The sequence below is a fragment of the Balaenoptera physalus genome, assembly GCF_965194825.1.
Source record: "Balaenoptera physalus genome assembly, chromosome: 4".
Classification (NCBI taxonomy): domain Eukaryota; kingdom Metazoa; phylum Chordata; class Mammalia; order Artiodactyla; family Balaenopteridae; genus Balaenoptera; species Balaenoptera physalus.
In genome coordinates, this window is record NC_138891.1 from 50205682 (window position 1) to 50233105 (window position 27424).

The window sequence follows — 27424 nt, forward strand, 5'->3', positions numbered from 1 at the left end:
ATTAAATGCTATTTAATTAAACTGAACGGTACCAACTGCAGAGCCATGATCAGAATCAATAAAAAGTAAAATATATCATTTTTGCATTTATTTGTGTTTGCTTTCCTAAAGTCACTTTGCATTACCACTTTGACTTTTATGGAATATTCACTATTAGAATAAGGTCTATAAAAAAAATTCTTTGACACTGAGATTTAGTGATATTTTCCTCCATGAACAAATTTAATCGCCTTTTGATGGAAGACTACGTCCTTAACACAACTGTAATACCCACCTGATAGCAAACATCTGAATACATAAAGTCTAAAACCAAACAACCCAGAAGCTCTAAATTTTTAAGCAAAATAGTCATTTACTTAAGTCTGCTTAAGAAAGAGAATTGGTTGTTTTGATCCTAAAATTCTGAATTAGTTTCATATATAATGGAACTCTTCCTAACCACACTCCTTCAAATGTCAAACTGATAGTATACAAATTAACACCAATCTTGCTATTTTAATTATATGATCATTAAGAGTCTGATTAGCTTTCCCACTATTTTAGTCAAATCATGCATTATATGAGAAAAAAAGTAAATACTTCCAAGTGAAAATCTGTGTGGAATAAATACCCATGTCTTGTTTCAAACAATAAAAGTCCAAGTTAAAGGGTATCTTAAAGAAAAATCCACAAACCTTCAGCAATCATGTCTTCCATCTCTGTGTCAGATGAATTATCTGCATGCTTTGCATTATTCTGTAGCTCTGGCTGAACACACACAGAATTTATCACCTGATTATCCAAAATAGGCCTTTTTTTCACAGGCTGTTCAATCAGCAGAGATGAACGACTCACCTTTAAAAGACAGACAGAACAAAATAAAATAATCTTTTAAAAGATTTTCAGAAACAACTTAGTTTAAAAATCTCTTGAAACGAATGGTACCTGTGATAATTTACTTGTACGACTGATCAGATCCGTTCATTAAGGGCTTTATTCCTTGAGAAAAGGTGAGGCAACCTGAACATAAATGCTTTATACTGCAGTTCATGAGCAGTATGGATGCTTCAAAGTCTCAGTCAAATGGAACCAAGGGTGCTAGTTTAGGCAGGTAGGCTAAAAAGTTTTTTAAAAAATCAGCAAGAAATTTTGATGAGCCAGTACCTTTAATATATTTTTTTCCTGCAATAACCTTTAAGATTTATTTTTCATGCACAAAGCTGTTTATTTGTAGGATTATCTCCTCAGGATAGATCATTATCATATGCATTTTAAAGATAGGTGAAGTGGACTTCCTTAGAGGCACAGTGGTTAAGAATCTGTCTGCCAATGCAGGGGACATGGGTTCAAGCCCTGGTCCAGGAAGATCCCACATGCCGCAGAGCAGCTAAGCCCACGTACCACAACTACAGAGCCTGTGCTCTAGAGCCCGCAAGCCACAACTACTGAGCCCATGTGCCACAACTACTGAAGCCTGTGCACCGAGAGCCTGGGCTCCGCAACAAGAGAAGCCACCGCAATAAAAAGCCCACGCACCACAAAGAAGAGTAGCCCCTGCTCGCCGCAAACAGAGAAAGCCCGCACGCAGCAATGAACATCCAACGCAACCAAAAATCAATCAATAAATACATACATACATAAAAAAAAATAAAGATAAGGGAACTAACATTCAAAGTATGCAGGTGGAGGAGGAGACCTTTAAGATCGCGGAGGAGTAAGATGTGGAGATCACCTTCCTCCCCACAAATACATCAGAAATACATCTACATGTGGAACAACTCCTACAGAACACCTACTGAATGCTGGCAAAAGACCTCAGATTTCCCAAAAGGCAAGAAACTCCCCACGTACCTGGATAGGGCAAAAGAAAAAAGGAAAAACAAAGACAAAAGAAGAGGGACAGGACCTGCACCTCCGGGAGGGAGCTGTGAAGGAGGAAAAGTTTCCACACACTAACACAGAAACAGGGGCAAAGGGCAAAGCGGAGAGATTCCCACACAGAGGACTGCTGCCGATCAGCACTCACCAGCCCAAGAGGCTTGTCTGCTCACCCACCGAGGCGGGTAGGGGCTGGGAGCTGAGGCTCGGGCTTCGGAGGTCAGATCCCAGGCAGAGAACTGGGGTTGGCTGCGTGAACACAGCCTGAAGGGAGTTAGTGCACCACAGCTAGCCGGGAGGGAGTCCGGGGAAAACTCTAGACGTGCCTAAGAGGCAAGAGACCATTGTTTCGGGGTGCACGAGGTGAGGGGATTCAGAGCACCACCTAAATGAGCTCCAGAGACAGGCGCGAGCCGCAGCTATAAGGACGGACACCAGAGACGGGCATGACACACTAAGGCTGCTGCTGCAGCCACCAAGAAGCCTGTGTGCAAGCACAGGTCACTATTCACACCTCCCCTCCTGGGAGCCTGTGCAGCCCGCCACTGCCAGGGTCCCGTGATTCAGGGTCAACTTCCCCGGGAGAACGCATGGTGCGCCTTAGGCTGGTGCAACGTCACGCCGGCCTCTGCTGCCCGCAGGCTCGCCCCGCATTCCGTACCCCTCCCTCCCCCAGGCCTGAGTCAGCCAGAGCCCCCAGAGCAGCTGCTCCTTTAACCCTGTCCTGTCTGAGCAAAGAACAGACGCCCTCAGGTAACCTACACGCAGAGGCAGGGCCAAATCCAAAGCTGAACCCCAGGAGGTGTGCGAACAAAGAAGAGAAAGGGAAATTTCTCCCAGCAGCCTCAGGAGCAGCGGATAAAATCTCCACAATCAACTTGATGTACCTGCATCTGTGGAATACCTGAATAGACAACGAATCATTCCAAAATTGAGGCAGTGGACTTTGGGAGCAGCTGTAGACTTGGGGTTTGCTTTCTGCATCTAATTTCTTCCTGGTTTTATGTTTATCTTAGTTTAGTATTCAGAGTTTATTATCATTGGTACATTTGTTTATTGATTTGGCTGCTCGCTTCCTTTTTTTTGGAATACATATAGATAGATGTATTTTTTTCCTTCTTCTCTTTTTGGGAGTGTGTATGTGTATGCTTCTTTGTGTGATTTTGTCTGTATAGCTTTGCTTTTAACATTTGTCCTAGAGCTCTGTCTGTCCGTTATTTGCTTTCTTTTTTTCCTTTAGTATAGTTTTTAGTGCTTATCATTGGTGGATTTGTTTTTTTGGTTTCGCTGCTCTCTTCTTTCTATTACTTTTTAATAATTTTTAAAATTTTTTATTTTAATAACTTTATTTTATTTATTTTTTCTTTCTTTCTTTCTTTATTTTTTTCTCCCTTTTCTCCTGAGCCGTGCGGCTGACAGGGTCTTGGTGCTCTGGCTGGGGGTCAGGCCTGTGCCTCTGAGGTGGGAGAGTTGACTTCAGGACACTGGTCCACCAGAGACCTCCCGGCTCCACGTAATATCACACAGTGAAAGCTCTCCCTGAGATCTCCATCTCAACGCTAAGATGCAGCTCAACTCAACAACCAGCAAGCTACAGTGCTGGACGCCCTATGCCAAACAACTACCAAGACAGGAACACAACCCCACCCATTAGCAGAGAGGCTGCCTAAAATCATAATAAGGTCACAGACACCCCAAAACACATCACTGGATGCAGTCCTGCCGACCAGAAAGACAATATCCAGCCTCATCCACCAGAACACAGGCACCAGTCCTCTCCATCAGGAAGCCTACACAACCCACTAAACCAACCATAGCCACTGAGGGCAGACACCAAAAACAACGGGAACTATGAACACGGAGCCTGTGAAAAGGAGACCCCAAACACAGTAAGTTAAGCAAAATGAGAAGACAGAGAAACACACAGCAGATGAAGGAGCAAGGTAAAAACCCAACAGACCAAAAAAATGAAGAGGAAATAGGCAGTCTACCTGAAAAAGAATTCAGAGTAATGCTAGTAAAGATGATCCAAAATCTTGGAAATAGAATGGAGAAAATACAAGAAACGTTTAAAAAGGACCTAGAAGAACTAAAGAGCAAACAAACAATGATGAACAACACAATAAATGAAATTAAAAATTCTCTAGAAGGAATCAATGGCAGAATAACTGAGGCAGAAGAACGGATAACTGACCTGGAAGATAAAACAGCGGAAATAACTATTGCAGAGCAGAATAAAGAAAAAAGAATGAAAAGAATTGAGGACAGTCTTAGAGACCTCTGGGACAACATTAAATGCATCAACATTCGAATTATAGGGGGGCCCAGAAGAAGAAGAGAAAAAGAAAGGGACTGAGAAAATATTTTATGAGATTATAGTTGAAAACTTCCCTAATAAGAGAAAGGAAATAGTCAATCAAGTCCAGGAAGTGCAGAGAGTCCCATACAGGATAAATCCAAGGAGAAACACGCCAAGACACATATTAATCAAACTATCAAAAATTAAATACAAAGAAAAAATATTAAAAGCAGCAAGGGAAAAACAACAAATAACATACAAGGGAATCCCCATAAGGTTAACAGCTGATCTTTCAGCAGAAACACTGACAGCCAGAAGGGAGTGGCAGGACATATTTAAAGCGATGAAAGGGAAAAACCTACAACCAAGATTACTCTATCCAGCAGGGATCTCATTCAGATTCGACGGAAAAATTAAAACCTTTACAGACAAGCAAAAGCTAAGAGAATTCAGCAGGAAACACAAGACAAGGGAAAGATCTACAATAACAAACCCAAAACAATTAAGAAAATGGTAATAGGAACATACATATCGATAACTGCCTTAAATGTAAATGGATTAAATGCTCCAACCAAAAGACACAGACTGGCTGAATGGATACAAAAACAAGACCCATATATATGCTGTCTACAAGAGAGCCACATCAGACCTAGGGACACATACAGACTGAAAGTGAGGGGATGGAAAAACATATTCCATGCAAATGGAAATCAAAAGAAAGCTGGAGTAGCAATTCTCGTATCAGATAAAACAGACGTTAAAATAAAGACTATTACAAGAGACAAAGAAGGACACTACATAATGATCAAGGGATCAATCCAAGAAGAAGATATAACAATTGTAAATATTTATGAACCCAACATAGGAGCACCTCAATACAGAAGGCAAATGCTAACAGCCATAAAAGGGGAAATCAACAGTAACACAATCATAGTAGGGGACTTTAACATTCCACTTTCACCAATGGACAGATCATCCAAAATGAAAATGAATGTAAGGAAACACAAGCTTTAAATGATACATTAAACAAGATGGACTTAATTGATATTTATAGGACATTCCATCCAAAAACAACAGAATACACTTTCTTCTCAAGTGCTCATGGAACATTCTCCAGGATAGATCATATCCTGGGCCACAAACCAAGCCTTGGTAAATTTAAGAAAACTGAAATCATACCAAGTATCTTTTCTGACCACAATGCTATGAGACTCGATGTCAATTACAGGAAAAAATCTGTAAAAAATACAAACACATGGAGGCTAAACCATACGCTACTAAATAACCAAGAGATCATTGAAGAAATCAAAGTGGAAATCAAAAAATACCTAGAAACAAATGACAATGAAAACACAACGACCCAAAACCTATGGGATGCAGCAAAAGCAGTTCTAAGAGGGAAGTTTATAGCAATACAATCCTACCTCAAGAAACAAGAAAAATCTCAAATAAACAATCTAACCTTAAACCTAAAGGAACTAGAGAAAGAAGAACAAACAAAACCCAAAGTTAACAGAAGGAAAGGGGGCTTCCCTGGTGGCGCAGTGGTTGAGAATCTGCCTGCCAATGCAGGGGACACGGGTTTGAGCCCTGGTCTGGGAATATCCCACATGCCGCGGAGCAACTGGGCCCATGAGCCACAATTACTGAGCCTGCGCATCTGGAGCCTGTGCTCCGCAACAAGAGAGGCCGCAATAGTGAGAGGCCCGCACACCGCGATGAAGAGTGGCCCCCGCTTACCACAACTAGAGAAAGCCCTCACAGAGAAACGAAGACCCAACACAGCCATAAATTAAATTTAAAAAAAAAAAGAAAAAACTGAAGGAAAAAAATCACAAAGATCAGATCAGAAATAAATGAAAAAGAAATGAAGGAGACAATAGTAAAGGTCAATAAAACTGAAAGCTGGTTCTTGAGAAGATAAACGAAATTGATAAACTATTAGCCAGACTCATCAAGAAAAGGGAGAAGACTCAAATCAATATAATTGAAATGAAATGAAAAAGGAGAAGTAACAAATGATACTGCAGAAATACAAAGGATCATGAGAGATTACTACAAACAACTATATGCCAAGAACATGGACAACCTGCAAGAAATGGACAAATTCTTAAAAAGCACAACCTTCTGAGAATGAACCAGGAAGAAATAGAAAATATAAACAGACCTATCACAGGCACTGAAATTGAGACTGTGATTAAAAATCTTCCAACAAACAAAAGCCCAGGACCAGATGGCTTCACAGGCGAATTCTAACAAACATTTAGGGAAGAGCTAACACCTATCCTTCTCAAACTCTTCCAATATATAGCAGAGGGAGGAACACTCCCAAACTCATTCTATGAGGTCACCATCACCCTGATACCAAAACCAGACAAAGATGTCACAAAGAAAGAAAACTACAGGACAATATCACTGATGAACACAGATGCAAAAATCCTCAACAAAATACTAGCAAACAGAATCCAACAGCACATTAAAAGGATCATACACCATGATCAAGTGGGGTTTATACCAGGAATGCAAGGATTCTTCAATATACGCAAATCAATCAATGTGATAAACCATATTAACAAATTGAAGGAGAAAAACCATATGATCATCTCAATAGATGCAGAAAAAGCTTTCTACAAAATTCAACACCTGTTTATGATAAAAGCCATCCAGAAAGTAGGCATAGAGGGAACTTACCTCAACATAATAAAGGCCATATATGACAAACCCACAGCCAACATTGTCCTCAATGGGGAAAAACTGAAACCATTTCCTCTACGATCAGGAACAAGACAAGGTTGTCCACTCTAACCACTATTATTCAACATAGTTTTGGAAGTGTTAGCCCAAGGAATCAGAGAAGAAAAAGAAATAAAAGGAATCCAAATCGGAAAAGAAGTAAAGCTGTCACTGTTTGCAGATGACATGATACTATACATAGAGAATCGAAAAGATGCTACCAGAAAACTACTAGAGCTAATCAATGAATTTGGTAAAGTAGCAGGATACAAAATTAATGCACAGAAATCGCTTGCATTCCTATACACTAATGATGAAAAATCTGAAAGAGAAATTAAGGAAACACTCTCATTTACCACTGCAAGAAAAAGAATAAAATACCCAGGAATAAACCTACCTAAGGAGACAAAAGACCTGTATGCAGAAAACTATAAGACACTGATGAAAGAAATTAAAGATGATACAAACAGATAGAGAGATATATCATGTTCTTGGATGGGAAGAATCAACAATGTGAAAATGACTATACTACCCAAAGCAATCTACAGATTCACTGCAATCCCTATCAAAGTACCAATGGCATTTTTCCCAGAACTAGAACAAAAAATTTCACAATTTGTATGGAAACACAAAAGACCCCGAATAGCCAAAGCAATCTTGAGAAAGAAAAACGGAGCTGGAGGAATCAGGCACCTGGACTTCAGACTATACTACAAAGCTACAGTAATCAAGACAGTATGGTACTGGCACAAAAACAGAAATATAGATCAATGGAACAGGATAGAAAGCCCAGAGATAAACCCACGTACATATGGTCACCTTATTTTTGATAAAGGAGACAAGAATATACAATGGAGAAAAGACAGCCTCTTCAATAAGTGGTGCTGGGAAAACTGGACAGCTACATGTAAAAGAATGAAATTAGAACACTCCCTAACAGCATACAGAAAATAAACTCAAAATGGATTGAAGACCTAAATGTAGGGTCAGACAATATAAAACTCTTAGACGAAAACATAGGCAGAACACTCTATGACATAAAGTACAGAAAGATCCTTTTTGACCCACCTCCTAGAGAAATGGAAATAAAAACAAAAATAAACAAATGGGACCTAATGAAACTTCAAAGCTTTTGCACAGCAAAGGAAACCATAAACAAGACGAAAGACAACCCTCAGAATGGGAGAAAATATGTGCAAATGAAGCAACTGACAAAGGATTAATCTCCAAAATTTATAAGCAGCTCATGCAGCTCAATATCAAAAAAAACAGACAACCCAATCCAAAAATGGGCAGAAGACCTAAATAGACATTTCTCCAAAGAAGATATACAGATTGCCAACAAACACATGAAAGAATGCTCAACATCATTAATCATTAGAGAAATGCAAATCAAAACTACAATGAGGTATCACCTCACACCGGTCAGAATGGCCATCATCAAAAAATCTACAAACGATAAATGCTGGAGAGGGTGTGGAGAAAAGGGAACCCTCCTGCACTGTTGGTGAGAATGTAAATTGATACAGCCACTATGGAGAACAGTATGGAGGTTCCTTAAAAAACAAAATATAGAACTACCATACGACCCAGCAATCCCACTACTGGGCGTATACCCTGAGAAAACCATAATTCAAAGAGTCATGTACCACCATGTTCACTGCAGCTGTATTTACAATAGCCAGGACATGGAAGCAACCTCAGTGTCCATCGACAGATGAATGGATAAAGAAGATGTGGCACATATATACAATGGAATATTACTCAGCCATAAAAAGAAACGAAATTGAGTTATTTGTAGGGAGGTGGATGGACCTAGAGTCTGTCATACAGAGTGAAGTTAAGTCAGAAAGAGAAAAATAACGTATGCTAACACATATATATGGAATCTAAAAAAAAAAAAAAAGGTTCTTAAGAACGTAGGGGCAGGATAGGAATAAAGACGCAGATGTAGAGAACGGACTTGAGGACACGGAGAGGGGGAAAGGTAAGCTGGGACGAAGTGAGAGAGTGGCATGGACTTATATACACTACAAAATGTAAAACAGATAGCTAGTGGGAAGCAGCCACATAGCACAGGGAGATCAGCTTCGTGCTCTGTGACCACCTAGAGGGGTGGGATAGGGAGGGTGGGAGCAGATGCAAGAGGGAGGAGATATGGGGATATATGTATATGTATAGCTGATTCACTTTGTTATAAAGCAGAAACTAACACACCATCATAAAGCAATTATACTCCAATAAAGATGTTAAAAAAATAAAATAAAACTAAGGAATGCCTATCCAAAAAAAAAAAAAAAAACAAAAAACAAAGTATGCAGGTGATTTCTTTACAAAAGCAGAATCAGGAACTCAAGTCTCCTGACTCCTAGTTCAGCAACCTATTATAATCAAAAAAAAGAAAAAATGGAAAACTCATTGCTGAAAAAACTGTAATATTCAGTGCTGCTAAGAGTATACACTTCTGGTATATGAATAAATTTAAATAATCTTCCAGAAAATAATTTGGCAATATATATCAAGAGTCTTATGAATACATACATTGAATATATATGTAATGTGATCCAATACCTATACTTCTAGGAATTTATGCTAAAGAAATTATTTAAAATGTGGATTTCAAATGTGGATAATTTACATACAAAGATATTCCTTTCAGTGCTATCTGAACAGCAAAAAAATGGAAACCTGAATGTCCAACAACATAGTTGTCCCTCAGTACTTGCAGAGGATTGGTTCTAAGACTCCAGAGGATACAAATTCTGCAGATGCTCAAGTCCCTTATGTAAAATGGAGTATTATTTGCATATAACCTATGCACATTCTCCCATGTACTTTTTTTTTTTTTTGGCCACACCACATGGCATACAGTATCTTAGTTCCCCAACCAGGGATCGAACTCAGTGCATTGGGAGCACGGAGTCTTAACCACTGGACCGCCAGGGAAGTCCCATCCCATATACTTTAAATCATCTCTAGATTACTTATAATATTCAATACAATGTAAATGCAAAGTAAATAGTTGCCCGTGCATGGCAAATTCAAGTTTTGCTTTTTGGAACTTTGTAGATTTTTTTTTTTTTTATTCTTGATCTATGATTGGGTTGACTCCCTGATGTGAAACCTGTGGATATGGGGGGCCAACTGTAATGGAAGGATTACATAAATTACAGTTGTCCAGGAAGTGAAATATTATGTAATCTTTCAAAATGTTTCCTAAGTACTATTAATCAAACGAGAAAATAAATGCTCAAGATACACTAAGTGAAAGAAGCTGAACTGTATACATAATAATAACCTTGATCATATGAAAAAATATATATATTAAAATATACTCTGTGGTATTACTGAGGATTATTTGTTCTCTACATTTTCCAAATTTTCCATTAAAAAAATAATACATATTGCTTTTGTAATTTGAAAAAAGAAGTTGTAACTGTCACTAGTAGTAATTGATAATCATAGCTATGGCCATTAAGTGCCAGGCACTACACAGAACAATTTATGTACATTTAGTCCTCACAATAACCCTAAGAGCAAAGTATCATCTCCATTTGCTGGATGAACAAATGAATTTCAAAAAGGCTGAATGACTTGACAAAGGTTACACAGTCTATATGTGGCAGAGCCAGGATCCAATCACTGAGGAATAGGGAGAAAAAAACCCGTTCCTCCACTCGCTATATATCAGAGATTCTTAGATCCAAGCTTAATATACACACAGTAAACTGAAAGCAAAGGCAACTGATTAGACAGTCAACTATCACAGTGCAATCACAATGCACTACCTGTGAATCTGAAAAATCAGATAGTTCAAAGTCCTTCAAAACACATAATTTTGTTTTCCTGTCTTTGATTTGGGCTTTGATTTTGGCCACTTGTCTTGGTATATTTTCTAAGGGAAAATGTTCATCTCTAGATATTAGTATGTAATGTAGCTAGTGTAGCTGTAATGTACAGCTAGTCTCAAATCACAATACTTTTAGTGACAGATATAGCACCTCAATTTTGAGGTGAACATTTTGAAGCATTTTTGAAATCTGATTGAAGGCTGAGATTTAAGAATAATGAAAAAATCTATTTGCTAATTTTAAAGCATCAACTGGGTAACATCAGAAGTATTAGATCACTGGGAAGTTATTATTTTCTGTATTCAAGTTAAAGTTCACAAAGTATCACATTATACAAGAAACACCATTAAAAAGAAACTAGTGCACCTTAGGTATCATTTCAATCCCCTTAAAAAAAAAAATAGAAAGTTTATTTCATTGGAGTAAACATATAATTGCCTTCTCTAAAAATTATAAAACTGATATCCTTATATCCTGAAATTTTTCTTCTTAGTTTATACATTTAAATAGCTAGCATAAAATCCTAGAAGTATATCTGGTAATATATAAAGGATATATATAAAGAAATTCTAGATAAAAGATTAACAACTTTCGAGATAAAATTACAAGCTTTTTATTAGATAACAACAGATTATACATTTTAAGATAATGCTACATGAATAATTGTAAAAATACAAATTTGCTTGCTACTTACAGGAAATGGCTCCAATCCCTCCTGAATCACAAAGCCTTCAATAACATGGGTCAAGATCTGTGGCTTAACAATAGCCTGTGGAGGTTTGTTTTCTACACTGGGTATGCTACTAGGCATAGATGTACTATTACTCCTTGTGGTAGCAGCTGGAAGTAAGAGTGGAGGTGGAGGAACAGACACATGTGAAGGATCTGATGGAGATTTAATTACTGAAGCACTGACTGATGCCACAACAGGTAATTCTACTTGCTCTGTGGAACAAAAAAAAAAAAAAAAAAGTCATTTTTTTAATCTTTAGCATTCTGCCCAGGCAAATATGAAAGAAAATTCAAGAATAAATATTAGTAACAATAATAGTTAATATCTGGTGCTTTAAAAAGACATTCTAAGACCTTTATATTTATTATCTCATTTAATCTCCACAATAACCTTATGAGATACATACTACTATTCCCATTTACAGACGAAGGGGGTGACTTGCTCAAAGTTGTCATTCCAACTTTGGTTACAAAGAACTGTCCCATAAGACATGAAAATGTTTTAGAATGTCAATTTAAGAATAATTACTAAAAAAATTTTTTTTAATTTTAAGCTATACAGATATTAAATTCCTTATGTTTCTGTTTATATATTCCAAATGATATGCGGGGTGGGGGGAAGTACTCTGAAACACACTTAAGAAAAAAAGAATCATGAAATCCACAGAATAAGTAGAAATTTTGATGAATTATACAGGGCATTATTTCAAGCTAATCCACATCCACACACAAATGTCCTTTGTTGTTGTTGTTATCTTTAACAACTCTTCTTTGACACTGTACATGTCAATTTGGGGGAACACTGTATACCAGGCAACTGCAAAATGTTGGGCTGGATCACTGTGATTCCTCCCCTTCAAACTCTGAGGACCACAATAGGACAGACCCACAGCCTACAATGGAGACTTTACCTCCCCATTCGGTAGCAATAAACCTTTACTAAGCTGTACCAAAGTGGAGAGATGGAACCAGCTGACAGCTAGGAATACCAGTGAGTACAAGATGTCTGAGAAAAATAACAAAAAAAGAACGTGTGGTAAAGATAATACTACTACTTACTGAGCACTTTTGTGCCACGTACTGTATAAATATCTTACATGTTATAACACATTTAGTCCTCAAAACTAGCCTATGGGTAGGTACTGTTATTATCTCCATTTTATAGATGTGGAAACCAAAACACAGAAAGATAAAGCAACTTGCCTAGAGGTGCACAGCTAATAAGCAGTGGAGCTGGGATACTAACCCAGGCAGTCAGGTTCTGGGTTCTGGAGACAATGCTTTTTTCATTGCTACGGTAACTCCTCTCCACCATCAGTATGAAAAGGATTGATATCACTATCAAAAATGCTCAAAATATAGCCCAATTAGGTAGAGAAGAAAGAAAAGAAATCCCTATCGAATAAAAATTTCAGCTAACAAAATAGTGTAGTGATAATCAGTATAGTGTCAGAAATGGAAAAGCTAACAGTTCAGACATAGTAACTCTGACATAATTAATAACACTATGTAGCTTATCACAGCAAGATTACAGCCATAAATTAACCTAGTTCCACCAAATAATCCACCAGGATAAACTGTACTACAAAACCTATTTAAAGTCACACAATCCCTCATTACAAACTACAAAAGAAGTCAGCAGAGGACTTCCCTGGTGGCGCAGTGGTTGAGAATCTGCCTGCCAATTCAGGGGACACGGGTTTGATCCCTGGTCCGGGAAGATCCCACATGCCGCAGAGCATGTGCGTCACAACTACTGAGCCTGTGAGCCACAACTACTGAGACTGCGTTCCACAACTACTGAAGCCTGCCCGCCTAGAGCCCATGCTCCGCAACAAGAGAAGCCACTGCAGTGAGAAGCCCGTGCACAGCACAAAGAGTAGTCCCCGCTCGCCGCAACTAGAGAAAGCCCGCGCAGCAACGAAGACCCAACGCAGCCCAAAAAAAAAAAAAAAAAAAAAAGAAAAAGTCAGCAGGAAATACTGGTTTGCTGATTTCCAGGAACAAATACACAATTGTACACATGCATTACCAGACTGAAGAACTCCATAAAAATCCTACCCCACATACCCAATTTTCACATATACTCCTAGAGGAAAAGGATAAAAGATATAATTCTGAACAGGGACTAAAAAGCAATTTTTCTGTTGGAAGGAAAATATAAATCTATGGAGAACTGAAAAATAAGATAAATTTTAATATCCCGTATAGATTTATAAATACTTTGTTACTTTAGAAATATAAAGCTGCATTAAGTATATTGTGGTTTATTCAGAAAATACTGCTTAGTATATGTTCTAACTAATTTTTGGATCATACATACAAATAGATTTAATTTTGTTGAAAACAAAGTTGTAAGTTACTGACCTCTTAAAAAAGTTAATAGCTATGACTTACCAGTTTATAATCAGCTGTTAAAATCAAAAACACAAGAAACATTGACATATTATAGCAGAACAAAAACACAATTATTGGGGACTTCCCTGGTGGCTCAGTGGTTAAGAATCCGCCTGCCAATGCAGGGGACATGGGTTCGATCCGATCTGGGAAGATCCCACATGCCGCCGAGCAACTAAGCCCGTGTGCCACAACTACTGAGCCTGCACTCTAGAGCCCATGAGCCACAACTACTGAGCCCACGTGCCACAATTACTGAAGACCACGTGCCTAGAGCCCGTGCTCCGCAACAAGAGAAGACACCGCAATGAGAAGCCCGCGCACCGCAACAAAGAGCAGCCCCCGCTCCCCACAACTAGAGAAAGCCCGTGCACAGCAACGAAGACCCAATGCAGCCAAAATTTAATTAATTAGTTTAAAAAAAAACAAAAAAAACACAATTACTACACTCTCTAGATTTAAGACAACTGTGAGAGAGAAACCCCAAGTTTCTTTGCCACAAGAAACTTCTTTGTGGCAATAAGACTTTGCCACAGGTTACTCTGCCTATTCAGTCTCATTTTCTGAGCAAGATACATGAGCTTTTTCTACTCTTTTTTATGGATGCTTTTTTAAGAATTCTCATAGATTTATGAAGACTAAATCCTCGGTGGAAACAAGTCCCTCTATTTTTATAGGTTAGTTTATTACATGATTTGATGAGCAACCTGTGCTTGCTTTTCCCCCCTCATATACTACAGAAACTAGTTAAGTATGAAGTAAATTAAAGGAAGATTCAAAAATCTACATTGTACTTAGACAATTTAGCCAGAGGGATGGATATGCCTGCCAGGATCTCAGACTACATTCCTGAGGAAATAATGTGAAAATATTCTTGAGTTTCAATATTTCAAAAATGTTTAAATTTTCTTGAGTATCATTAGTAATGCTTATTAGGTAATTAAATCACAGTCACAATGCAAGGTTAGTATCCAATTAAACACATATTTCTGCCTTTAAATCAAAACTCCAAGAAATCTGCAGCAACATAAATCCATTTTCAGTGTACACAAACTACAAAGATTTAATACTACAGTTAGATTTTCTTAAATCTATCTTTTGAGGTATTATTTTGAATAAGCAAAGACAATAATATTGAACTTGTCTTAAATATTTTATAGAATTTTACTGACTAAATGTTTTCTATTTTTCAGGAGGGGGAAGAAGTTGGAGGAAAATTGTTTTTCCCTCTCCATGCTTTCCAGAGATTCACATTGGTAGTAAGGGATAAAAGCTAGAAAGAAGAGAAGGGATAGAAATGTGGCATGCTGAAGAAAAGAGAGGACAAGGGCTGCTTTGGTAGCAAAGTCAGTGCCCCATTACAATCTGTTTCCATGCCTGTTATAGTGGTTCTTCTTAACTGAAAGTGATCATGAAAGCCATGAGATATTCAATAGAACAAAATACTTACAACAAAGCCTGAACCAAGATTAGTATTATCTGGATAAGCGGTCAGTAAACTTTCTATAAAGGACATATGGTCTCTGCAATGACTCATCTTTGCTGCAGTAATGCAAAAGTAGCCATAGATAATATCTGAACAAATGAACGTGGCTGTGTTGCACAGAACTTTATTCATGGACAATGAAATTTGAATTTCACATAATCTTCACATGACATGAAACATTACTCTTCTTTTGATTTTTTTTTCAAACATTTAAAAATTTTAAAACCATACTTAGCTCATGGGCCATATAAAAACATGTAGCAGGAAGGATCTGAAGCATGAGCTATCATTTGCCAGCCCCTGATCTAAATAAAATACTAAAAAAAAAAAAAACCCTAACACGGAATATATCTTTTTTAGGACTTAGACACCGGGCTATAGATTATAATGTTTTAGTAAAATACCTAGGATTCACAGTCACTTTGATATTATGAGGAGGAGTATAGAGAAGATTTACTTGAACTCGTAAGTAGTTCTGAAGTAGTGAATAAGAATTTGAATGCTTAAGCTCAAGAATTTTTTAATCCACGTCCTTAGTAAGAATTAGTGAGGCTTAATTTAAGTACTGTCTGGGAAAGAACACTTTTAAAAGCATTTACTCAGTCTGGATCACAAGCAATTATGACGAATGTCAGATATGACTTCAAATGCTTTGTGATTTTTGGAAAGTATAATTGAAATCTTCTGATAGAACTTTGATTTATTCTAGTTTTTAAGCTAGAAATAGCTTGACACATAAATCTGAATGGTCACATGAAACACATCTGTACAAACTACTAAAAATTCAAAGGCTGAAATACGTTTTTGATTTGGGTAGTTCCCCAACAACTGTTCTAATTATTCCTCATCAAAAAACAAAAAATCTTGGGACTTCCCTGGTGGCGCAGTGGTTAAGACTCCGCCTGCCAATTCAGGGGACACGGGTTCGAGCCCTGGTCCGGGAAGATCCCACATGCCGCGGAGCAACTAGGCCCGTGAGCCACAATTACTGAGCCTGTACTGTAGAGCCCACGAGCCACAACTACTGAGCCTGCGTGCCACAACTACTGAAGCTTGCGTGCCTAGAGCCCGTGCTCTGCAACAAGAGAAGCCACCGTGATGAGAAGCCCATGCACCGCAAAGAGTAGCCCCCGCTCGTCGCAACTAGAGGAAGCCCGCGCGCCGCAATGAAGACCCAATGCGGCCATAAATTAATTAATTGTTTAAAAAAAAGTCTTGAATTCTAATCTATGTTTTGCTGCAATTAATTACACAGAAAATTAGTTTAATACCACCTCTAGTGAAAAAAAACTTTTTCCGTTACTAACATTTCTCTAATAGAAAATTTCCCCAAATCCAGGCATTTCCTCACCTAACAAAGGATGCTCAGAAGTCAAATCTTCTCCTCTCCCCACAGTTATAGCTGCTGGAGACAATGTGGGTGGTGGTGGAGTTCTATCCATTCGGACACATTCTTCTGACTCCTCTGGCATTTCTTCTTCACATACATCTTCTACTTGATAAACCTGCAACGACAAACCACGCTGCCTAAAAATGTTTCTAAAATACATTTCATAAGGTGTTCTTAATTTAATTAACAAAATAAATTCCGAGTGTTTTAAAAATTAAAAGGCAAAATGACTATTTGACAGATTGAAAGGAAAACTTTAAAATCATTCAAATGAAGTTTTTCATAATCCTTGATGATTCATAATACTTGATGATATTTCACTGAAAGTAAGTTGTGGATCAGTACCTAGGCTATAAATCACTAAGGTTTCCCAAAGGTGATAGTCAAGTCAGTACACATTTTTAATTTTTTTAATTTTTTTAAATGTTTTGATTTTACACACTCAAACAACTATTTGGGGAATTTACTATAGTTTCTGTTAACTTCCATTGTCATAAATCAAAATAGATACTAATATTTTTCACAAGCATGTTAAGTAAATCTCCAAGATGACACATATTATATAAGGAAATGCACTGTTTAAAGGACTACATCCCAGGTTCTTCTTTATTATATTTATGTGAATTAAAGATTAAATTTTGAAAAGCTATGTCTGAGTACCCACAAAAAAGGTATGTGATTACATGTTTAATCTTCTGATCTACTCAAGAATCTAATGAATTTTTATAAGCTAGTATCAGTTAAACAGAAAACATCTGTCCTTGAAATAACACACACACACACCCCATCCTAAGCCATTTCACATATTACTTTTAGTTCTTTAATATTGTTCCATACTTATAGAAGAAAGTTGTTACATCTTTAACTACCTTGTTATCCAATGGTAAAGATAATACTTAAGAAGAAAACATGGACTCAAAAGTACTCTGAGAAAGAACTTAAAAAAGTCTAACCTATTATTGATTTTTTATTAAACTTAAGGCTGAATTTTCAAAGTCCACTTGTAGAGACTGACACAGGTATTTTAATTTGTCATCGTTTTTTATTTAACCATTATTTTTGAAAGATGACAGGTCACTAAAAACAAAGCCACAAAGCAATTTACCGCCCTTCTTAATAAAAAGCTTATTACTTACATTTATAAAAGTTGTGAGTTTTTAAGATAACTTACCCAAACTGATTAATATTTCTAATCAGTATCAAAACAAAGAATGTTTCTTCAACATTCACAAAAGCTTTTAAATGATCTAATATTGCATCTATTTTTAATCAAACTATTGAAAAAGTTTGATTTGAAATTAAATATAAAAACAATCAATATTTCTGAAACCAGCATAAACAATGTGTGATAAAAAGGACTATGATGTTTTACGTACAGAGGCATATCTAACAACAGCAATAGAATTTAAAAACCAAAACAAACAAAAAAGACCCCTAATTTTTCCAAGACTCTATTAAGAATAAAATAGCTTTCCTTTTTTTTAAATTAAAAAATCCCTTTGTTACTGATAATTTTATATCAAATACAATATCCAGAGCTGTGATTTGAATCAGCTACTAAGTAGGCAACATCTTTAAAAGCGATTTGCTCACGACCCTGCGTCTGGAAACCTGCGTCACCAAGAGAGAGTCCTTGCCTCACGTCTGGATCCTCAGGAGGGAGAGCAGCCGTTCATTACTGCACAGTGCAACAATGACAGCTGCTGGTGTCTGTTCATGGTAAATTTCTAAATGATGATAATGTCCAATACAGGGAAAGTCATCCAAAAAAATGTCCTGGGGGTTAAAGGAAAAACAAAAAACAAAAAACTTCTAGTGAGGGGCACCTGCTGCGGTAGTGATTACCTTAATTTGGCAGAGTAGTGGGGATGTTGATTCAGAGGTAATTAGACAAGTAATGGTTTTATCAACCAGCTCAACTGTATCTACGCAGCATTCCTTTATTAGATATTACTTTTCTTCCAAAAATCATCTTTTCATAAAATGCTGAAACTCTCTCTTTAATATTAATGCTGTCACAAGTTTTTCAAACACCTACTACAGCACCTTTTAAGGAATCAAAGATCATGCATGATCATGCATAGTATTCTGATTTTTAAAATATAATGAAAGAGTTTTAAAGGATTAAAAGAGGCAAACACAAATAACGTATTCTGAAATAATCCAACAAAGAATACTGTAAAATATTTTTCGTTCTTTACAGGTAAGCCTAACTATACATACTTTCTTCCACATCTCCCACGTAAAGGCAAAGTAAGTTAAGGAATAAAAGAAGTAGGTAAAAGCAGATCTGTCACAGACATCTGGCACAATCAGCATAAAAAAAAAATCTAAGTGCGACAACTAAAAGACTGAATAAAGCAAAGAAGTGAAGGTTTTGCTCACAAGATCGTTTGGAAACTGTACATCACAATTTCTCTTTAGTTCATAACTATGACTATTCTAAAACTAACACTGGCTGCCAAACTCACCTCAATAAAAAGTACATTAGTCCCATCTGTCTCCTTTCCCTAAATAAACTGTGGAAAACATTTATTAGTTCTAAATTATCTACACTTACCATATCTTACTTATCATACCTAAATGTCAATGAAAAATCTTTTAAAAAAACATACTGATTTTACTTTGAAAATTCACTTATCTTTGAAAATTTCACATCTCTTAGAAGTAAACCTCTCTCTACCTTTGAATATTTGAAACAACCAGGAAATTGTGAACGAATGTGTAATTCATGAAGAAATGTGATGGTTAAAAAAACAGATTTGATAAAGGTAATAAAAGAAAAATACAGCAATTTAATAAATAGGTTATGGTACTCAACGAAAGGTAAAAGATAAGAATGATAACATGGAAACATCTGTAGCAAATATGACCATACAAGTGATAGTAGAGAAAGTTATTCTTCTCATGAAAAAAAAAAATTCCAAAAATTAGGTAACATAAATTTTTAAAAACCCAAAATTAATAGAGGGCAGAAAATAATTAGATCCTAGATATTTTTAGCTTTAATTCAAGTGTTGCTATGTTTTTGATATTTCTATCCCAAACATGTTCCTCCAAGGTCTGCCCTAACAAAAATAATTAGAAAAATATAAGGCATATAGAGAAATTTTATTTTTTTACTTGTTAAAAACCAATTCACTGAACTAGAAAGTGAGAATGTAAATTCAAATTAAATTTGATTTCTTTGAAGGTACTGTACACTTTTAAGCCTGTGTTTTTATATTACGATATCCATTGTAAACTCTTCAAAAATCCATTAAAAGAAAATATAGAGACACAATAATTGAAATACAAACTTATTTCTAGATGCCCATTGTTGTCTTTGTCAAGTTCTGTTCTTAATAAAAGTGAGTAGGAAGTGGAATTCAATCTCTTCATGCCTATCAAGATCAGTCAGAATGACAAGAATAAAGAATCTATAAATTTGCATCCTGAGAACCAAAATGTTTCCCATTAAGGAACAGACTTTGAAACTCCTTTCCTTTCTGAGTTTATGGTTACTAGCCTTTAAGTGATAAAATCTCTTTAGTGAGGTTTGATATAAAACCTCCTTTGGGGGGTGGTGGTGGTGGTGGGATGAATTGGGAGATTGAGATTGACATGTATACACTAATACGTATAAAATAGATAACTAATAAGAACCCGCTGTATAAAAATAAATAAAATAAAATTCAAAAAAAGTAAAAATAAAAAAAAAAAACCTCTTTTGAGAATACTGTTTTCCTCAGTTATAAATTATGAATTTGATCATTCTAACATTTAGAGACCTTATTTCAATTTTTATTATAAATTATTTTATAAATTTTAAAAGACCTTTATAGAATGTTTAAAAGAAAAACATTTTTCAGGATAATTTTCCTCTGTAGGCAATATGTACCATTTCTAGAGGTTTATTTTGATAAATTTCTCCACAACCTCAGTTATTCAAAACTTTTACTCCTCCCAGTGGATTATTTCATCCTCAGTATTCAACTCATCCACTGAGATTTTCTTAGCTTTTTAAATGAGAAATATTTTAAGTATATATTCTCCCTTAGTAGAAATTTAAAAATCAGAAGTTTAATAATTCTAAAAGATGGCCTACAGTTAATGTTTTTTTGCAAAGTTGGATTCTTTCCTAGAATAACTGGTTCTTCCAATGTTTTAATTACAAAATACAAGTTTACCAAAAAAGTACATCATACAAGCATACCTCCACCTTGAAGCAAAAGCCCCATAAAGGCCTAGTACTTCAGACTGCATACAACCAAAAAGGTTAGCTAGATAAACCATACGTTTAAGAACATACAAGCCAACAGAAGGGATCTATGAAGGATAATCACCTTAAGAGAAAAAACTTTGTGCAGATGACACTGGTTCAAATGCATTCCCTTGGGGAAAAAAAATCAACTCTGTAAAGATAGCAGATGGATTTGTTTAAATAGTAATAAAATTAACGAGGGACTTTAATAACCATCACAAATTATCAAGCATGCAACCATACTACAACAAAAGGCATTTTTTTTTTTTTTTGCCCATACAGCATGTATGTCAGACACTGACAGACGGAAATTTCAAGCTTTTTAAATTCATTGGCATGTAGATCTAATGATATAACATAGCGTGGGAGAAAACTGTTTTTACTTTCAGTTCGGCAAGAAAGTCAAAGAGCTTCCAAGGGCTTACCACTGGTGGATCAACGGATGCTGGTGGTTGTACTTGTAGGTTTACCGCAACAGTCTGTGGAGGAGGAAGAGTCTGAAATGGCAACTGGACCAAAGCTTCTGCAGCTGGAAGCTCCTCTTCTGACACCAAAGCATTCTGCACCAAAACCTGGCCCTGGGACAGAATTTCAGGCTGCACTTGTAAAGACTGCATAGACTGCAAGGGCAGTGGTGGAATCTGAGCTGGAGGAGATGTCGACATCTGCGGAGGGGTTGCAATTGGGATTGGAGAGGACTGCAGGGTTGAATATTGCTGGTGTGATGCTGGAGACACAATCTGCTGACCTGGGGACACCAAGGCGGACTGCTGAACTGGGCCAATGTGTACAACAGGGGAAGCTGGAAGTGGAAGATGGGATGGAAGATTCAGCTGTGCTGTAGGTTGCACCTGATTAGCAGTGGACTGCTGCAAGTTTGACCCTGGCTGGAGAGCTGATGACACAAGTGGGTGTGGCTGAATAAGTGCTTGTGGATGAATAATTATAGTAGGAGACTGACTTGGTGAATGAGGTGGTGGAGGAGACACCACTACAGACTGCTGTGCTGACTGTGCCTGGCTAGGAGACACTGTTAAAGGAGGGGGATGACTCTGAATTGGGGAACAATGCTGTGACTGGGCACTACTGGGAGCTGGAGGCAGGCCGTGGTTTTGGAGTGGTAAACAGTGCTGGGATGGCGGTGGGTCTTGAGTTGGACTTTGAAGTGTGATTGGCTGAATTTGCTGTTGCTGCTGTTGTAGCATCAGCTGATGGTGGGAAACTTTGGGAGGTGGTGAATGAAGAGGAATCTGCTGATGTTTTATTAGAGGATGAGGCTGAATTGGAGGATATGAAGCTGTGAGAGAAAAAAATGACAATTAGTATTTATTTCAAAAATAATCACATAAATTTTAAAATAAATCTAAATGAGGAACGTTTTTGCATCAGAAGGTCATAATCATCAGAGATCTATTACAAGTCTTCCCAACAAGAATGGCTCAAAAATGTAGTAACAACTTTTCCTTGGAAAACTACATAATTTCATAAAACAAACTGTACTGTGTTAAGTTCCGAAAGAAAACTGCCTAAAACAATTGATTCATAAATCTGAATTTACACATGATTTATTCTTATTAAATTTTATATGTCACCAGAATATTTCCATTAACTTTTAACAAAGTTTATCCACTTGAATTCCTTCTCTGGGAAGAAGAGGAGTGTAACTGAACAAGTGTAATATAAATAAAGATAACTTCAAAATCATAAAATAAAGGTCTCATCCTTTCTAATCCATGTCTAAACATTCTTCCAACTAACAGTCAATGTAATTACCTATAAAGCTTCCCAAATAAGTTCCCCAATTTGAACCGAGATGAATAGTTGGTACTATTTGACCCAGGAAAATATTTTGTATAAAAAGTTAATTCAGTTAAGCAAAACACATGTGTAAATCCTACAGCATGGTTAAATAATCACAGTAACCAAGAAATGAAATTTCAGGGGCCATTGCAAATCCAGGAGAGCAATAGTTTTGCTTGCAGAAAAAAATGACGCAATCAGCCATGCTGTCTAGACAAATGATCTTGTTTTACTTCTCTCTCCCACATACACTAAAAAAAACCTACAGTAATCTATAATACCAGTTTTCTCCACAAGGGAGCCACTCATAACAGGAAATATATATGTAAGAATTAGCAAAATCAAGTAGTAAGTAGTTTCCACATCATTATGCCTCTTCTGCACACTGACTGGTGCATATGTTCACACAGAGGGAGATGCTGGTGAAATCCTCTCTATCTAAATAAGAATGGAAACTGGGTTCACTAGAAGATAAACTGAAAAGATTACTTAATATTAATATCATGTAACATTATCACATTTAAAATATACCTAAAGACAGGCACAAATTTTTTCTTAATCTCAGACTGTAATGCCTTGTATCTATTTTTACATTCAACCATTATTTGAGACAAAGACCTTATAAAAAATGCTAACAACTTTTTTTCAACCTTTCTGTATTTGGTTGGTTATTATTTGAAATTCCGGAGATTCTTTAAGGAAATTAACATCTGATTAACATCTCAAGAAAGAAGCATTTAGAAGGTGCAGCAACAACAAAAAAAAAATTAAAAAAAAAAAAAGAAGGTGCAACAAATACCCACGAATTGTTAAAAACAAAATGGAAATTAGATCTAAAATTTCATCTAACAAAGTAATTTTCATATAACTAGACTAGCATTTCAAACTAAGACCAAAAATTTTATGTCAGCACTTTATAAATGTGTTGATAAAGACTCTATTATAGAGTATTCAAAAAAATCTTGGACTTCTATAGAGTACCTTTCCACCAAGGGGCTTAAGATGCTTTCACATCTCTCTCCTTTGTACTCACAAAATGCCTGTTGAGTAGGTACCCTTTTACAGGTAAGGAAATAGAAGTTTAGCAAAGGCCCATTTTAATTCAATTTTTAAGTTATAATTAAAATTTACCATATTCTTGAAGTACAATGGAGATTATATTCATGGGAATAAAAAGTCTTTCTGTGCTCTAGCAAGTAAGCAATCTTTGCCTTCTAGAGCTGGTAATTCAATAGAGTTAATAGTTATCCTTTCACCTAAATAAAATTTTTCTTTGATCAGAAATCAAAATGAGTCTATATATTTTATATTAGTCCATAAGTCCAACTGACAAGCACATATACTACAGAATAACTGTAAGGATAGCTTAAGCAATACTTCCGTATAAGAAAAGTCCTGGTGTTCTGGAGAATCATACGACATGAGTTAATTTCTCTGATTTTAATAAACACTTTAGTATGGTCAGGGTGGCCTTATAACATGAGAATTAATGATTGGCATCATCTCTCACATATGCAGCAGAACCTTTTATCATTGCAAATAATTAAATATATTATTGTAAATTATTAAATATATTATTTCATTCAGTAGTTACTACAACCCCATGAGGTACATAGGGTACTATACTAATCCAGTATATTTCAAGTGAAGAAACTTTCAGTAGTGAAGTGACTTGCCTAAAATCACCTGGCTATTAAGGGGCAGTGCTGAGTATAAAAGAATCCACAGTCTTAGCTGAGTCTAGGTTCCTATTATGGTCTGAATGTTTGTGTCCCCCAAAATTCATGTTGAAGCCCTAACCCTTAATGTGACTGTGTTTGGTAAGGGGGACTCTAAGGAAGTAATTATGGTTAAATGAGGTCAAAAGGATGAGGCCCTGACCCAACAGGATGAGACAGAAGAGAACTCGAATCCTCTCTTCTTGCACTCAGATGAAAGACTGTATGAAGACAAACAAGAAGGCAGCCATCTGCGAGACTGAAAGAGAGCACTCACCAAAAACCAAACACTGCCAGCTCTTGATCTTGAGCTTTCCAGCCTCCAGAACTGTGAGAAGATAAGTTTAAGCCAGCGGTCCCCAACCATTTTGGCACCAGGGGCCAGTTTCATGGAAGACAATTTTTCCAGGGACGGGGAGGGGGGTAGATATGGTGGTTCAGGCCGTAATGTGAGCAATGAGGAATGGGGAGCGGGAGATGAAGCTTCACTACTCACTCGCCTGCTGCTCACCTCCTGCTGTGTGGCCCGATTTCTAACAGGCCGAGGACCGCTACTGGTCCGTGGCCCAGGGGTTGGGGACCCCTGGTTTAAGCTATCTAGTCCATGGTATTTTTTTATGATAGCCTAAGCAGACTAATTAGGCTTTTCACTACATACTGGATTAACGTCTGCAAAAAAAGATGCATATTTTTTCTAACTAATTTCATAAAAGCTCTAAAGACTGAGCTCTAATATCGTTCATGATAATTTCCAGACATTTGGTTAAAGTTTGCCTTTATTTTATATATTAAAAATAGGATTAATAAATGTCAAGTGGGAATTCCACCCTCAAGAAGAAATGATGAAGAAAACTAAATGATGTTAGCACCCTAGAAATACATGTAAGGAAATAATAACCATGTCTGTTATATGTCTATTATAATAATTACTAGACTATACTATGTTAGAATACAAGCAGATTTTTTAATACTTGAAAGTGACCTGCAGGAGCAAGCATTTTTCTAATTGAAGAAAAGGACAAATTACCAATTCAAGAATCTCAAAAAAAAAAAAAAGAAAAATCTTAGCTTCAGACTAACTCCATACCAACAAGAGCAGAAAAACTAAAAGGGTAGAAAAATTATAACTGCTGCCTTGCCAGAAGATACAAATTGCTTTGAATAACTGCATTTTTAAGTTAAAATTGAATTTTTAAGTTTGGAAGCTGCAAAGGTTTATGTGGCTTAGGGTGTTCCATTTGGTTTTATTTCTAAAAAGTAACACCACAGAAAACTGGAGTTTGGTTAATACACATAAGCTCTAAATCTGGAATTGCAATTGTCTTTGAGAGTCTTAGATGGTTTTAGCTTACTGTTCTCCTCCATACTTACATAAAATATTGGCCATCAGAAGAAGGCAACTATAAAGATATTATCACACTATCAATGAAAAGGGGAAGAATAAGTGTTAACTTAGAACCAGATATTGTGAGTTCAGAGGGAACGAAAATCCAAAAGCATATCTCTTTGCTTGAACTAACCCTGAAAGAGGTTCTACCTTTCTCTTTGAAAGTAAATTAACCTACCCTCCATTATAATCTATCAAAACTATAGAAATCACTATAAATTGTCCCCTGAGCAGTCATTCCAAGCACAGTGGGTCACTGCCTCTCCACACGAACTCCTTCCACCAACACTGGCCAGGGAATTCCCTGGCGTTCCAGTGGTTAGGACTCCGTGCTTTCACTGCCGAGGGCACGGGTTCAACCTCTGGTTGGGTAACTAAGATCCCACAAGCCATGGAGCGCAGCCAAACAGAAAACAAAACAAGAAAAAAAACACTGACCAGAGGCTGGTTTGAGGCTAAGAATACTCTGGACAACACAGTACAAAAATCCTGTTATTGTGCCATATAGATAGCAGGACCTTGCACACAGATGTTTATAAAAAAGAATTCACACCTAACCATACTATGAGTGGATTTATTATTTATACATTCTAACAAACCCTTCACTTATCTAAGATTCAGACTGAAGAATTCTAAGCAGTGACACCTAGTTAGTACAAATGGAAAAAACTGTGCTATAACTTCCAAAATTCAAATGGAAAAAAAAATCAACTATTAATCCAACAAATATTTACTATTGTCCACCTATTACAGATATAAGTACATATAAGGCACAACTTGGTGCTGTCAAGATAAAAGAATGAAAAGGTTAATCTGAAAAAGGATTAAAAGATTTAATAAATGTAAAGTACCTGACACGTAGGTGCTTGATATCAGTTCCCTACCCTCAAAGAGCTTACTTACTGTCTAATAGAAAAGTTAAGATCAATAAGTATATAAATAACTATAAAAGAAAAAGTACCACAAAGAAATATAAAAATACTACACAAGGGACTTCCCTGGTGGTCCAGTGGCTAAGACTCCACACTCCCAATGCAGGGGGCCCAGGTTTGATCCCTGGTCAGGGAACTAGATCCCACATGACACAACTAAGAGTTCGCATGCCGCACCTAAAGATCCCACATGCTGCAACTAAAAGACCCCCGCATGCTGCAACTAAGACCCAGTGCAGACAATTAAATAAATATTTTTTTAAAAAGTGCTATACAAGTTCAGAGGGATGAGAGATTTCTAACTAGGGGAATCAAACAATTCCAAGATCTTGAGATTGCGTGATATAGAGAATGTTGGCAATATTCAGCGCAGAGGAAACATAAAAAGAGAAAAGGCAACCTTCAGCAGTGTAAAATGAATCTTTAAAAAGTAATGCAAAAAAAAGAAAAAAAAGTAATGCATAATTATAAAAGGATAGAAAGAAGATGCTTACCTGATGAGGCTGGATCAAAGGAAGATTTTTTTTTTTAATGTAACATATGTGAGGTATCTAGCCCAGTGCATCTCACACAAACACACACACACACACACACACACA

General features: G+C 36.7%; 2 protein-coding genes across 14 annotated transcripts in view; one reads left to right on the forward strand and one right to left on the reverse strand.

Moving 5' to 3' along the window:
• The window catches only part of GPR160 (G protein-coupled receptor 160), a 105223-nt gene that overhangs the window by 70226 nt on the left and 7573 nt on the right, over window positions 1-27424 (forward strand). The window contains exon 6 of one of the 7 annotated variants that reach the window (XM_082459030.1): window positions 15063-16697. The exons of 5 other annotated variants lie outside the window; for them this stretch is intronic. The gene's annotated coding sequence lies outside the window, so the exon portion shown is untranslated. Of the gene's footprint in view, window positions 1-11436; window positions 11531-15062; window positions 16698-27424 lie in introns of those variants that run through there. One more of the 7 variants, XM_082459028.1, reaches the window with a different exon arrangement.
• Window positions 1-27424, reverse strand: part of PHC3 (polyhomeotic homolog 3) — an 85178-nt gene that overhangs the window by 23774 nt on the left and 33980 nt on the right. For 6 of the 7 annotated variants that reach the window (XR_014262745.1, XM_082458937.1, XM_082458933.1 and 3 more), the window contains 5 exons: window positions 21414-22285; window positions 21071-21118; window positions 16707-16860; window positions 11435-11685; window positions 675-834 (listed from right to left, as the gene is read on the reverse strand). Coding sequence is in view for 6 of the 7 variants with exons in the window: in XM_082458937.1 (XP_082315063.1) it covers window positions 675-834; window positions 11435-11685; window positions 16707-16860; window positions 21071-21118; window positions 21414-22285 (1485 nt within the window). In the remaining variant the exon portion in view is untranslated. The remainder of the gene's footprint in view (window positions 1-674; window positions 835-11434; window positions 11686-16706; window positions 16861-21070; window positions 21119-21413; window positions 22286-27424) is intronic. The other variant, XM_082458936.1, reaches the window with a different exon arrangement.